Here is a 13436-nt window from a genome sequence, read left to right on the forward strand (position 1 = left end):
ACCTGAATATTTTAATGGTCAGTTTTATTTTTCCATGTCATCGGGTGATTTTTTTTTTTTTTTTTTTTGGGTCTTATTGTGTGTATTATTCTAGACCGTGTGAGTGAGAGGGTGAGTGTGTGATGCCTGGTCTAGGGAGTGTTCCTGCCTTGTGCACAATGATTGTGGGTAGGACTCCAGCTACACTGACCCTGACTAGAATGACTCACTTGTGAGTTGAATTCCATTTTCATTCAAGATAAACGTTACCTATTAGCTGGTTTTATTTCTGCTGATTATTTATTCCCTGCATTTACTTCTGGCAGTTCTTGCACATTCCACCCAGAGTTTAACCAGGATTAAAAGAGTTTAGAGCACAAACCAAAACAAATAGTTTCTTCTAACTCCCTCTGGCCCCGGTTACACTGAGCGTGTGTGTTTACACCTGTATACACCAGTTTTAAGAAGGTAGAGCTTCACACTACTTAACATTTATCTGACAGTGAAACAGTTACTAAACAGTTAATTTCTCACTACAGTAACTGATGGTATATTGTCATTTCTCTTCAAACTGAACTAGAGAGTGGTTAAAAAGACTTTATTACAGTGCAATAGGCCAAATATTCAATTTACCACAAGGGGGCGCTTGAACACTTGCCTTTAAAGTCGAGGTCAACAAATGTTTAATAATTTCTGAAAAAATTAAGTGTTTATGTAAATAAATTCAGTGAGATTGTTCTAGAAATGCTCATTTTCAGAGAAACATATTAAATCAGAATTGTTTGCTGTGATTGCTGATAGTAACCAGATGTCTGGTGAGTTTAATGCCCCTAGAAGCTCCTTCGCAGAACCTTATTACAAGAAATGGTTATGAACACACGGCCTAATCGCAGACACATTGTTTTAGGAAGGTTTCTGAGATATGATTTTTGTCTAAAATTTATTTGTAAACACCATTCATAGGAGGTTAATGCAGGGTGATCTTTTTACATGTGTCATCTTGTCATTAATACCCTGGCGTCTTTATTTGCGCTAAAGGTCATCTGTTGTCCTTTGGCAGATGTCTCCAGTCTCTGTTTCCCAGGGGGACAAGCTGCCACATCAATCAGTCCTGAAGACCAGGTGTTTAAGGGTTATGTTGAGTGTTTATGAGAATTTTAAGTACATTCAAGTACTCCCTCAGAAATATCAACTTGGAAGTATTTGCAGCCTGTGAAATGCTGCTTGGGCGAAGTATAAAAATAATGAATAAACTTCTATGTATCTGTTATTTTTAGATAGTACAGGGAAGTACTGATCATTTTTATGTTAGGTTTATATGATTGTAAAAATAGAGTCTTGCATTCTTGGACACAGTAGAAAAAAATCTTAAGAATATGATTATGATTAGATATTTTTACATATTATAATATGCAGATAGTCTGGTTTCTTCTCACAATCCAGAACCGTGAGTGAGTAAGTGCATGATGCTCTGTGATGGATTGGTCAGGATGAGGTTTTTGAAGGAGATGAATGAATTAATGTATGAATAATATTCATCATCAGCATCTGTGGGTATAATAACGATAATAATTATACAGTTTTAAAGCTCTTTATTTTTTGATAATATTTTATAGTATGTACAATTATTGCTCTAATTTTAATTTAAAAAATGATTAATATCGAGTATGGTGAAAAATATCGAGTATCGTGATGTTGAACTTTTTCATCATACTGCTTACACCTACTTCTCCAGCGCAGAAATATAACATTAACCAATCAGCGCCGAGCTTACTGCCTCTGTCCGCCAATCAGCCGCGTCCTCTGTGCTGGACGCGCGGCGGCGGTAATGTTGTTGGAGTCCGCTGTTCCAGAGCGGATCTGAGAGCGGAGAGAGAGCAGAAGTCAAGCCGAAAAAACATCACCCCACGGCGTCCGGGCGTGTCTCGGCCGTCCGCTCGGAGGAGAGGAGACGGAGGGGGACCCGCGGGGGTGAAATAACCTGCATGAAAGCGAGCGGAGAGCCAGAAACATGGTGCTTCTCAAGATCCGAGAGCAGGTAACAACACGTTCAACACTTAGCTCTCTGCTAGCTGTTAAAGCCTCCGTCTGGTTACCCAGCGCTTAGTTAGACCCAGACTCATCGCGGAGAAGCCCACGCATCTCTCTTCTAGTCCCCCCTAAAGACCCTGATCTTCCGCGGGGGCCAGAGCCGGGCTTTTACAGGTGTCAGTCCACATTCACACACACCAGAGACGTGTTGCTTTGGAAAAGCTGGCGAGCTCCCAGGGCTTAGCATGTGACAGTATTTTTAACTCCCTCCGAGGCGCTGTGCACTCTGCAGCAACGGGCTCCACTTCACATTTACAGATAACACCAGTGCATTATTACATTGCATAATTCTGATAGAAACAGGCTTTTGTTTTGCTAAATTGTATTCAGAAAATGACTGCGCTCCATTAGAAAAAAATGCATTTAAGATACGATTTTGTTGCCTATTATTTAATATAAAAAATAAGAATCTCAACTAGTAAAATGTATTTCCTGTTGAAGTAACAGAGTAATTACATAGCTAAAGTGCTTCGGGCAGTGTGTAGGCTGTGGTTTTGTGGCCACTACATAAGGGTTTTTTTTAAGTGAGTGCTATGGTATTCCAGGTGAGTACGAAGTGGGTGCTATGATGAGGCTAAGGAGTTTTGTGATAGTTGCTATGGCACCTCCAGTGGTTGCTAAGGCGTTTATTATGGTATTTTAGGAGGTTAACAAAGTGTTCCAGGTGCTATGGTGGGCACTGATATGTGACTTCATGTGCTTTCATATGAATGCTTCAGGTGGTTTCTAAGGCCTTTCTAAGTGGGTGCTATGATATGACAGGTGGTTGCTAGGGCAGTTGCTAAGGTATTTTATGTGGTAGCTATGGGGTTCCAGGTGCTTGCTAGGAAAGTTTCAAACGTGGTTTAAGCCAGTTCCATGGTATTCCTAGAGATTGCTGTGGTGGTCAAATCATATTTAATATGCATTATGAGGTTGCTAAATTCTTGCTAAATGGGTGCTGTGGTATTCCAGGTGATTGCTAGGGCAGTTGCTATGGTATTCTAAGCATGGTATTTTGCTGTGGCATCCCATAATAAATTATCAGCATGGGACTGACAGCATTTTTTATTTTGCTGCTTTCAACCACTTTTCAAACAGCAACTCTGGGGGTAATACTACGTCTGTTGGTGTAATAACAGTTGTATAATAGCATTAAGGCTATTAAATGACCCACCGAATTGACTGTGGTCACTTATATATGATATCTTACGAGCATTATGACTCTACATATTCTCTTTTACATTTACTGAGCTGTCAAAAGAATTATTTAAAGATATGTTTAAAGACCCTCTCCAGGTAGAGATGAACTTATTGGGGTTTAATTAATGACTGGAGGGGGGGTATTTTAATTATGTGTTGTAATGAAGGTGCGTTCTCTGTAGTGATGGATGTAGCTCTTTATGATACGTTAGTGTAGTGGTCCTAAGCAACCAGCAAATTTACCAGACACAGGGAAGGGTTTATTAAGCCATGAACTACAAACAGTCTTTAGCTTTTTCTTCACTTGGCTTATTTGTGTTCGTCTTTCCATAGTAGAGTCTGCTACTGCAGCGATGGTGATCCCAGCCTGTCCATGAATATGCTTAATTTAAAAAACGTTAAATACTTTAAAAAAAGGAAACGATGGATGAGCGGGTGTCTAAGATTTTGACTGTATTCTTTGGCTCTGATTGGCACCAGCTCACGGCAGGTGGTCGTCCTGCTGTTGTTTTGGCTGGCTCTTCAGAAAACGCCTGCTTAGCCGCTGTGTAGATTATCACAGCAAACAAGTCCATGACTGACAGCTCACAATTTTACATGTCTGGCATTTTCAGTGTCCCCATGTGGCATTTGGCTTTCAGTTGCATTTTGCCTCTTTGTATTTGTTGTTGTTCCTCGCCAACAGAATTGATCATGCTACTGGTCCGACTGGTCTGATAGCGATGTACCGCTGAGAAGAGGAAGGGCTATTTCAGCCCACGCTGTTCTTTGGAAACGAGTGGCAGATATGGCGAGGGGAAACTCGATAGACTTGGCAGAGGCCAGTAGAATTATAGTCCACCTTCATACAGGCATGCAACCCCCACAAATGTATACATATAGGCTGTCTATCGTTTCCTTTGTGCCTGCATATGGACTATAATGATTTAAGTTTCTCTTTGTACCAGAAAAAAAAAGCAGATTCACTTTGAGCTCTAGCATGTGGACAGTCTTTAGAGGCTCGTGCCTGCAACATGAGCCCTCACACTGCTGCGTGGCCATGTAAGGACAGCTGGCTGCTGCATCGGCTTGACACAGGAAGAGCCGTTCCGATTATGCTGTCTCAGCCATTGTTTGCTTGCTGATTGAAATGTGGACAAAGAGAACGACAACTAAAATAGCAGCTCAGTTTGGAGAGGCAGCAGGCGCACATCCGTCTGTACGTGTGTGTGGCAGGGGTACTGGTGTGTATGTAATAAATTATAATGCATTTTATGACCCGGGGGGATAAATAAAAGTGCTTTTCTTCAGCACATCAACTGCCGTGTTTTGGAAAAGGTCACGATCTTTGGTCATTTAATCCTAATTTGAGTTCTGTAATCTCCGTTAACGGTTTCAGAATGAATGGGTTTAGATATCAAGCGTCGTTGAGGTCTAATAGCGCAAAGACCAACCAGGGTGTGATATCACAGGCAGGTATCACTTCCTCAGACCCCGCAAATAGTAAGATGATCCTAACTCTAATTGCTTTTGCGGAAAGTGAAAGTAGGGGGCCACCTTTTGAAGTGGTTGAGATTACAGAATTTCATCCTCTGAGGCAGTGTGATGTCTCTCCTCTAGAGGGTGCCTGACAACATGGAAAGCCAAAACAACACGGAGCTGGATCCGGATGTTTGCAAACGCTTTGGAATCAGAGTGGGATGAGACAGGCCCAGCTCTTATGGATTTCAGTATTGGCAATATTTTGGCAGTATTTTGTGATGTAAAGCACAAGAAACTCAGAGAAAAGGCCAACTGTGAGTCCTCCAAGGTACACACTATGTAAATATTAGGCCATTTCAGTCATATTTAATCTATATTTTTGATATTAATCAAATAATACATCTGGAAATTTCAGGGAAAGGGGCACGTTTGAACTACTTTTAACAGTAAAAAAGTAAATGGGAGGTTTATGGAGTCAGTACTGCTCAAAAACACAACCGCAGTGGATTATGTAAGAGATAAATCCTCTATCTAAATGCACATGCCCCTGGAGATAGCACCCTAGTGACTGCATTTGCACTCTGAAATATGTATTTATTTCTTTATTACATATTTTTAGTGTGTAGTGAGTAAATTCAGGACGTTTTGGTACTTTTGTAACAGTTCTCAGTCAGGTTTAAATGCCAGTAAATCTCTCTCTTTTTGCTGTTCCTCACCTCTTCTATGGTTCTTTCTTTTTTAGATAATGAGACTGAACTTTTGGAAAGAGATGACATTTCTGCTGTATTGTGTCCTTCACAATAGACCCCGTTAAGAAGTGACCTTTCTGATGTTTGTTTCTCTTTGGTCGAGATGAGAGGAAAAGAAAAGGAAATGAACTGTGTCCAAGCAATGGGAATTTTTCTTAGGAGGTTTGTTATCATGAAAGGCTAAGAAGGAAATAACTACAGTAATCTAATTCAAGGCAATGACCTTATAGTGGGCTCATTTTGAATGTAGTACACTCCAGCATTTTCCCGTTGGTTTTGGCTCGGCTCTGTAAAGTTACATTGACTAATTTGTATCTGAAACGTCCTCTGGCCTACTTCGAATAGTGAGTTTAGAAGACATGACTCATTTGTGAAACAGGGATTGTTTTGTAAGCGTTTGTCTCAGTCAAGCTTGCTATTTTTCCATTAAGTTTTCTACATAGATTTGCAATGGAATTGGATTATTTTTCAGATGGGGGTTGACGGATGTTTCTTAACCTCTTCTGTTATTTCGCCTGGGTGCAGTTAGTTTGAGACTCGTTGTTGTGTTGTGTAAAGAAGTTCTGCCGCTCTGTCTTCAGCTACGTTTTTAGTTTAGACCCTTGGATTTGTGATCATCATTTTAAAACGGAGTATATTCTTTAATCTACAGTATTCTTGGATAACAGCGAAGAAGCAGCTGCATGGAATCGCCTAGAGCCACTCTTTCTTCACATTAGCGAGAGTTACGACATCAGTCAGCTCGGCAGCCAGTCAGCAACTTCTGAAGGAAGAGGAGCCGTGATGAAAGTGGGATAGAAAGTGCTCTGAGATTTATGAGTGCTTTGTGAGGGGAATTGCTGCTGTCGTATCAGCGCAGTCTGATTAGTCATAAGCTGTGCTTACGCTGTGGGTTATATTTCAGTGTTCCGAGCTGTGCTTTGCAATTATTGCAATAACCATAATTATCCCTCGATCGGGCCGAACGTTCATAGACTCTTGGCCTCGCACACGCTCAGGACTGCTTTGGTTGAGCTCTTCTGAGGAGCTGCCTTGCTGTGTTCGTGTGGGAACGAGCCAGTTGAGTTAATGGAGGATTGTGGTGAGGCTAGAACGTTCCTCCAGGCTCTCTTGGGCTCTCATATGTGAGTAGTTAGCTTCGTATGCAGTGGACCGGCTTTGAAACGTCGGAAAATGAATCTCTGATACTACAAACAAATCAGATTGGTTCACAGACTGTGAAACTCAATTGCTAGCAGGAGTATACCTCATGATGATTTGATTCAGTGCTTTATGAAGTGATTAGTGAGTTATAAAATAGCACGTATCAGATGTCGCCATGGTTCAGTGTTATTTTGGAGAACGGTTAGTACATACCCAAAAGTCTTATTTTCCCAAACAAAACGTTTCACATTTAGATTTCACAATATATCCGAGTGGTTACGTCTCCTCATCACATGATCCTATCGAGCAGGGAAGGCGAGGGCTAGCAAAAACCTCCCGTTGGACGTGTGCAATTTCAGCCTCCTGTTGAGTACCTCACTTTGAGGAGAATTATATGTTCGAACTCATAGTCATATTAATGTGAAAAAGAAATGGAGCTGTTTGATTTGTTCCAGCCTGAGCTTAAATGGAAATGTCTCATCTCCTCTTGGATATGCGAGATTAATATTAATATGTTTCTATAAGTTGTGCCCCACATTTGCCCTGCTCCCGCAGTGTTCTACATTTCATGAGTGAGTTGTTGTTTATCCAGACATCAGAGAAACCCATGGGAGCAGTTTTCTGCCCCTGACCTTGCTCTTGTCAGTTTGTATGGTGGAAGAAGGATCATCTCAAAGGCGAGAAATGCAGTGGAATTCTTGCTGCGCTCTAGTGTGCGTGTATATGCATGCATAAGTGCGTATGAGCACTTGTTACTATGAGCCGTTAAGCTGAAAGTGATTCAACAGACACAGTGCGGAGCCTCTAGAAGTCCAGAGAAAGTGTGTCTGTGCTAACAACCACTGCCCTTTCCTCTTTTATGTAAAGCACAGAAAGCTGTCGTACACATGTACAATAACCGGTTTTGTAGTGTTTGTTAAAGGCTAAGCACCACTTAATGGACCTCCATGAATATTTCACATTGTTTTAGTTACTGACATATATAAGTATGAATTAAAATGAAAATAGCATGCTTCATTTGCTTTAAAACGGACAATTTTATTAAATTGACGGAAAAACCCGAGCTCGCTACAGAAATTCTTGAACACAGCCGTGACGTCACTGGTGGACAACAGCTGAACAATGCTACGGTAAAACACCGTTATGACTGACTGTTATGACAGTATCTAGCTAGCTAAATAACCAACATTATTATTTATTCTTGTAAATGTGATCAAAGTCGAACTTGAATTCATCCGACACTATAAACCTCCGTAATGCAGCTACGTAGCCGAGTATAATCTGAGCCACCGAGTTTAGCAAGTCACGCTAACGTTAACTAACACCAACTAAAACAGGCGAAGTAAGTGTCCTTACCCTGTTTACCTCCATGTTACAGAGGCTCTTGAACACCTTTCGTTGGTGTCCTTACATGCCCATATTGTTGGAAAAGCGACCAACAGACTTTTAAACCTTATTCCTTGAATTACTAAGAAATAACATGTTTTCTGACTATCAATAAACACAAGTTAGGAACTCAAATTCCACTGTATTTATTTGTTTGACACTTTCATAGAGCTGGTGCTTAGCCTTTAAGTTGTGATTCACTGACCAGCTCCTCAGAACAATTCCTTAATATATTTTTGAGTTAATGACTTAAAAAAAATTTGATGTACTATGTCTTTCACTTCAGGATTTTTCTTTTCAGTGGAAATATATTTGAGATGTTTCTGGAATAATCAAATATTATGATATTTCTCATAACACACCTCTGTTAAACATGCTTTTTTCACTGCATGTTACCTACACTACTCATTTCTACTTGACTCTGACAGATCAGTAGAGTTTGTTCCTTCCTTGGGGTACTGTCCAACTCTCGCTGGATTCCGTCGGCCACTGATCCAAGGAGCGTTTGAACCTATCCAAAAGACTGCTGTGTAATTTTACGAGCTGCCGTCTTGAGTCGGATAAAAACAAATGTGATCTCAGCTGCATTTTTACAGATGGAGAGTTGGTGCTGGATGTCTGCGTTGCATCATATAGAGTGACAAATCTCTCTGGACATTCTGCGCTCTCTTAAGAATTACACATCATGGTTTAGTCTCTTTTCAGCCTGTTGGAACCAAGAGAGAGCAGGTACTAGAAAAGAACACAGTTCCAGTTATATGTATAATAATGTACCTACTGGAAAAGCAATAAAAACTGAGTAGAGTAGTTAAGGTGCAATGCAGTGGAAGAGCGCCATAAGAAGATTAGGGTTGGGGTTCCATTATTGATGCAGTTCATTCGACCTCTCAGAGACTGATGCATCACATTGAATCATTGCAGTTTTGGATCCATAACTCTTATGTATTTATGCATGTATGTTGATAATGAATGGGATTGATTTGGGTCAGAGTTTTCCCTGAGGGCAGAGCTGTGTCCCGCATATAGCCATAGCTCTGCAGGACACAAGAGCAGCAAGAAAATCTGAGTGATCTACAGATAGAGCTAAAGAGAAACACAATGACCCTGTACTGTCAGTCCCTTCATGATCCTGACGCTGGAAAATCAGAGCCACACAGAGTCCTCTGTATCTCCTTTACCTTCAAATGCCTCTCTCTCTCTCTCTCTCTCTCTCTCTCTCTCTCTCTCTCTCTCTCTCTCTCTCTCTCTCTCACTCACTATATATGTATATATCAGGTTTCAGTACCCATGCTGCCATTGGTGCTTATAACCACAGCTCATGCATTTCAGTAATAAATAACAGGAGGTACAGAGACCTCCCCTCTCTGTCTCTTTCTTCTCTCTATTTTGATCTCATTCATTTTTTTTCCCTCTTTTGCTCTTTCTTCTTTACTCTACCATCTCCCTCTGCTCTCTATTTCATTCTCTCTCTTTCAGTCATCCTGCCCCTCCCCCCCTCCCCCCACCCCTGTCTGTGCTCTGGTACACTGGAGGATTAGAATTGCAGCGGAGGCCGGCACTATTGGCCGAGGCTGAAAAAGCGCTGTTTTCAGCAGGCTGCCATGCTGCGTGAATGGAAGGGAGAGAAGGGAGCGAGGAGGCAGAGAGCCACGGCTCAGAGCATTGTTCTTGATAATCGTGCACCAGCAAGCCCCAGCACTGCCTCTCTGAGCAAGCCGGCTCTTTTATGATCGCGGATGTGCGAGGAACGAGGCAAGGGGTTTGTCATGTCCTTTAGGCGGGCTGCATCACTGCAGCTCTGGCATTGGCTGCTGTGGAAGTGAGGAATTCCCAGCTCTCTGCGCTATGCACCGCTAGAGATGGAGAAGGATCTGTAGCCCCTCTGGTCTGTGAAGGACAAAGTCGGTACAAGGCCGGATTGTCACCTCTACTCGACCGGATGACTGTATGAATGTTGGAGTGACCTGAATTTGGGTGCTTTTGGTTGGTTTGTATTCTTTTTGGGGGGTCTTGGATTTTTCTATTCTGATTTTTGTCTGTTTTTTGCGGTTGAGTGTGCACGTGGAGGGGGGTGGGGGTCGTGATTTCGGGAGCACCTATGAGGTCGGAGCGAATGAGCCGCGTGTGCATCGTTGTCCTGGAGGAGGTGGAGGACGACGAGCCCTCCCCTCTGCATTCCAAAATCACACAGGACCGCGATTCCCAGCATTCAGCTCCCCTTCCCGACACTCAGGAAGAGAAGGTGAGGAAGAAACAGTACTGATTTGCATAGCATCATACAAACCGGGTTCCCTCAATACCTTTTCTTGGATTCCCTCTTTTTGGTGTTTGCATCCTCTTTCAACACCTTTGTGCCTTTTGGTTACCGGCATTTTAACGTGTGTACAATTTGTGAGCTGTTGGTTTTATTTGTTTGGCTCAGTGTTGCTGAGGTTATTTTTTTTTTCACTGCTCATTCAGAAGTTAATACTTTAAAACTTTGATGATTTATACCAAATGCCCCTTGCTCTCTTCTCTTTCTTAAAATCCCCATCATTTATTAAAACTGCTGTCATTGAACAAAACTATGTACCTGAATTCGTCCAATCAGAGTAATGTGGGCAACAAGGAGACGAGGGTAAATTTAAGCATATGTTAATGCTCTGTTGACTGTTCTCTGTTCCCTAAAGTCACTCTTAAATACCAAAGATAGTGATTTTAGGGTTTGTTTTGTTGGAGGTAACCACTGGTAGCCAGTGAAATCGTGTTTATTTGAGAACATTCCTTATACAGTTACAGCTCTGTGGAACCAAGACCTATTCAATAAATAAAATATTGAAAATTTAATTCAAAATGTGCTTTTCACAGTAATGAAAGTTTGGTAGACTTTTATTTGCAGTGTAAATATTTGCAGCAAAATAAATTAATTATTTGCAGCTTTTCTCACTGCAAACTGCAGACAATACATGCGTTAATGGGTATGCATTTAATACCCATTAAATGACTGCAGTAATTTTGACTCTTAACCTTATTGTGGACACCAAATGATATACAACACATTTAATGTTCGGTAGGTGTTTTGATTAAGTCATTGTTTTGTTGTTTTGGGCTTTTCATTGAGATTGATCTCTTCATGAAAATGTAAAATCCTTTAAATCCTTGAGTTCTCTATGTATCCCTTAGCATTACTAATAGCTGTAATATTTGTGAACTCTGTAAAGAGTAGGAAACCACACAATGTTTGCAAGGTCTGTGTGTTCATTAAAAAATACAGGAGATGTTTGCGTGCATTGGCTAACGATGATCAGGGAAACGTAAAAATTATTCTTGTCTAAAATGAGAATATTGTGGCTGGTTTGGGAGAAGAAGAAAGTTAAGTCCAGCAGGGTCAGTCAGCAGAGGTGGGTCGAGGATTCCTTTCTTTTACGATGATTCCTTCCACCGTTGTGCCCTCTGTAATTCACAAACATGAAACAGCTGTGCGCAGAGATGCTCCGCCTAGTCCCGAACAGGTTAGGGATTGCATCAGACTGTGCCAGCAGTGGAGGGAGCTTCATCAGTTTAGAGGTGTGTGTGCGCGTGGCCAGTTCTGCAATTACAGTCTCAAACCGTTTAATACAGACACGTTCAACACAGAACCATTAGTTGGATCATTTCATTAGGCATAGGTTAGAAATATGTATCAGTATTTATTGTGTAGTAAGAGCAGTGACTGAAACAAATTGGAATTCACATCATTTCTTGTAACCAGTGGATTCCCAAAAAGATTTGACTGACAACATCAAACCTGAGTAGGTGTGTTAGCAGGGAGTGTGAGGTGTGTGTTCGTGTCTGGAACCATGTTGTGGGCAGCTGTTGCTCATGCCCTGTCCAATAAAGCTCAAAGGTCTGGTGAGTGACGTGACACCTGAGCTGGGGGTTGGTGTTGACGTCGGAGGTGTTGTAAAGCCCGGCTGTAGATCTGCACGATCTCTTTCCCCTCTGTTCTGTTCTGGAACTCTTGCTACTTTTACGACACGTGGCTTATGCAACATTTGCAAAATGTTCTGGTAATGTTGTGAAAGGTCGGCAGTTATGAATGTGGTTGAACAGAGGCATTTATTGATGTTTTTTTGGACATGTTTCCATTTGTCTCAGCAGTGTTAGTTTTGCCACCTCCTTCTCTCTGACTCCTACCATATGGTCAACACAAGAGGTTCACAAGGGGCATTTTGCAAGTCTGAGTCGAGTCATGAGTCAGTGGGATGCGAATCTCAAATTGTAGTACATTGTTTTTGTGCATAGTCATTTTTATTAGTCAGAAAACCATGATTTCTCTGTTAAAAATGAACCATATCCTAGGGGGAAAATGTGTGTTTGTGGTGTTTAAGGGCTAACACTATTAGCAGATGACATGCAATACGTGTTTATCACAACTTTGCTCACTCTGTTTTAGTCATAGTCTGTTTAGAATAAGTGACTGAGGTGGAACATCTTAAACGTTATATATATAATAATGCTTTCTGGGCAATGAATAAACACCAGAGTCTAGTCACTAATCACTAAGTTAGGGACTCAAGTCATGTCACTGGTCACTATATTCTTTTTTTTATGCACTTTCTCATAAAGCTTAGATAAATTAACAAGGTTTTAACATTATTAAATGTATCAAACACCAATCTTGCATCAGTTCTGCACCTAAAATATGAAGGCAACTCAATGCTATGGGTCTGCAAGAAAATCATAAATATCTTCAAACTACCTACTAAAAATAATGTTAAAATATTATTATATTTACTTATAAGCCCCTGTGTAAATTTCTGATGAATATGTTTCCTGTTTGTTAGTTTGTTTATTTGTTTGTTTGTTTTTTTCCTTACACAGAAACATACTTAATGTGGGTGGTCTTTAGGGGTGGGCAGTTTATCAAAAGTGACATTCAGAATTTCTAATCGACATAATCTTGACTATATCACTTATTTTTATTCTGTTATGTCCCCACTATGTGTTCATATACTGTCCTTTTAAAACCACACTATCTAGCTGTAGTCACATGATTCTGTCTCTATCTACCACACGGAGGAGAACCTAAAAGCTGAGGCCGACCGAGCGACTTGAGCAGCTCGTATCAAAGAAAAACACAGTGTCTGTGGTTTGGACGTGCTGTGTTTTGACGTGCTGTGTTTTGACTTTAATTAAGACGACACTGAACAGAAAGAAGTCAAATTTAAACGCTGAGGAAAAAAAGTGACCAAAGCACAATCATACACCAAATATAAACAGTGCTCAGGAAACAAGAGAGGAACAAGCTCCTAGCGAGATTAGAAAAAAAATCTACAGCACAAGCCTCGTCACTGAACTGTGAGGGTCAAAAATACAAAAACAAAATATTCGTTCATTAATCGTAATCGTGGTAAAATGTACAGTTAATCGTGATATTGATTTGCGCTCATATCGCCCAGCACTAGTGGTCTTTGACATTTGCCC

The 13436-nt window shown here is 41.0% G+C and overlaps 1 protein-coding gene across 2 annotated transcripts in view; it reads left to right on the forward strand.

Annotated features, from left to right (window-relative positions):
• The first annotated feature begins 1767 nt into the window (after positions 1-1767).
• LOC136699185 (serine/threonine-protein phosphatase 6 regulatory ankyrin repeat subunit A) overlaps positions 1768-13436 on the forward strand; it is a 32089-nt gene continuing 20420 nt past the window's right edge. The window contains exon 1 of one of the 2 annotated variants that reach the window (XM_066673676.1): positions 1768-2017. In XM_066673676.1, coding sequence (XP_066529773.1) covers positions 1991-2017 — 27 coding nt within the window. In that variant the 5' untranslated portion in view covers positions 1768-1990. Of the gene's footprint in view, positions 2018-10089; positions 10234-13436 lie in introns of those variants that run through there. The other variant, XM_066673674.1, reaches the window with a different exon arrangement.

The sequence above is a fragment of the Hoplias malabaricus genome, chromosome 6 (assembly GCF_029633855.1).
Source record: "Hoplias malabaricus isolate fHopMal1 chromosome 6, fHopMal1.hap1, whole genome shotgun sequence".
Lineage (NCBI taxonomy): Eukaryota > Metazoa > Chordata > Actinopteri > Characiformes > Erythrinidae > Hoplias > Hoplias malabaricus.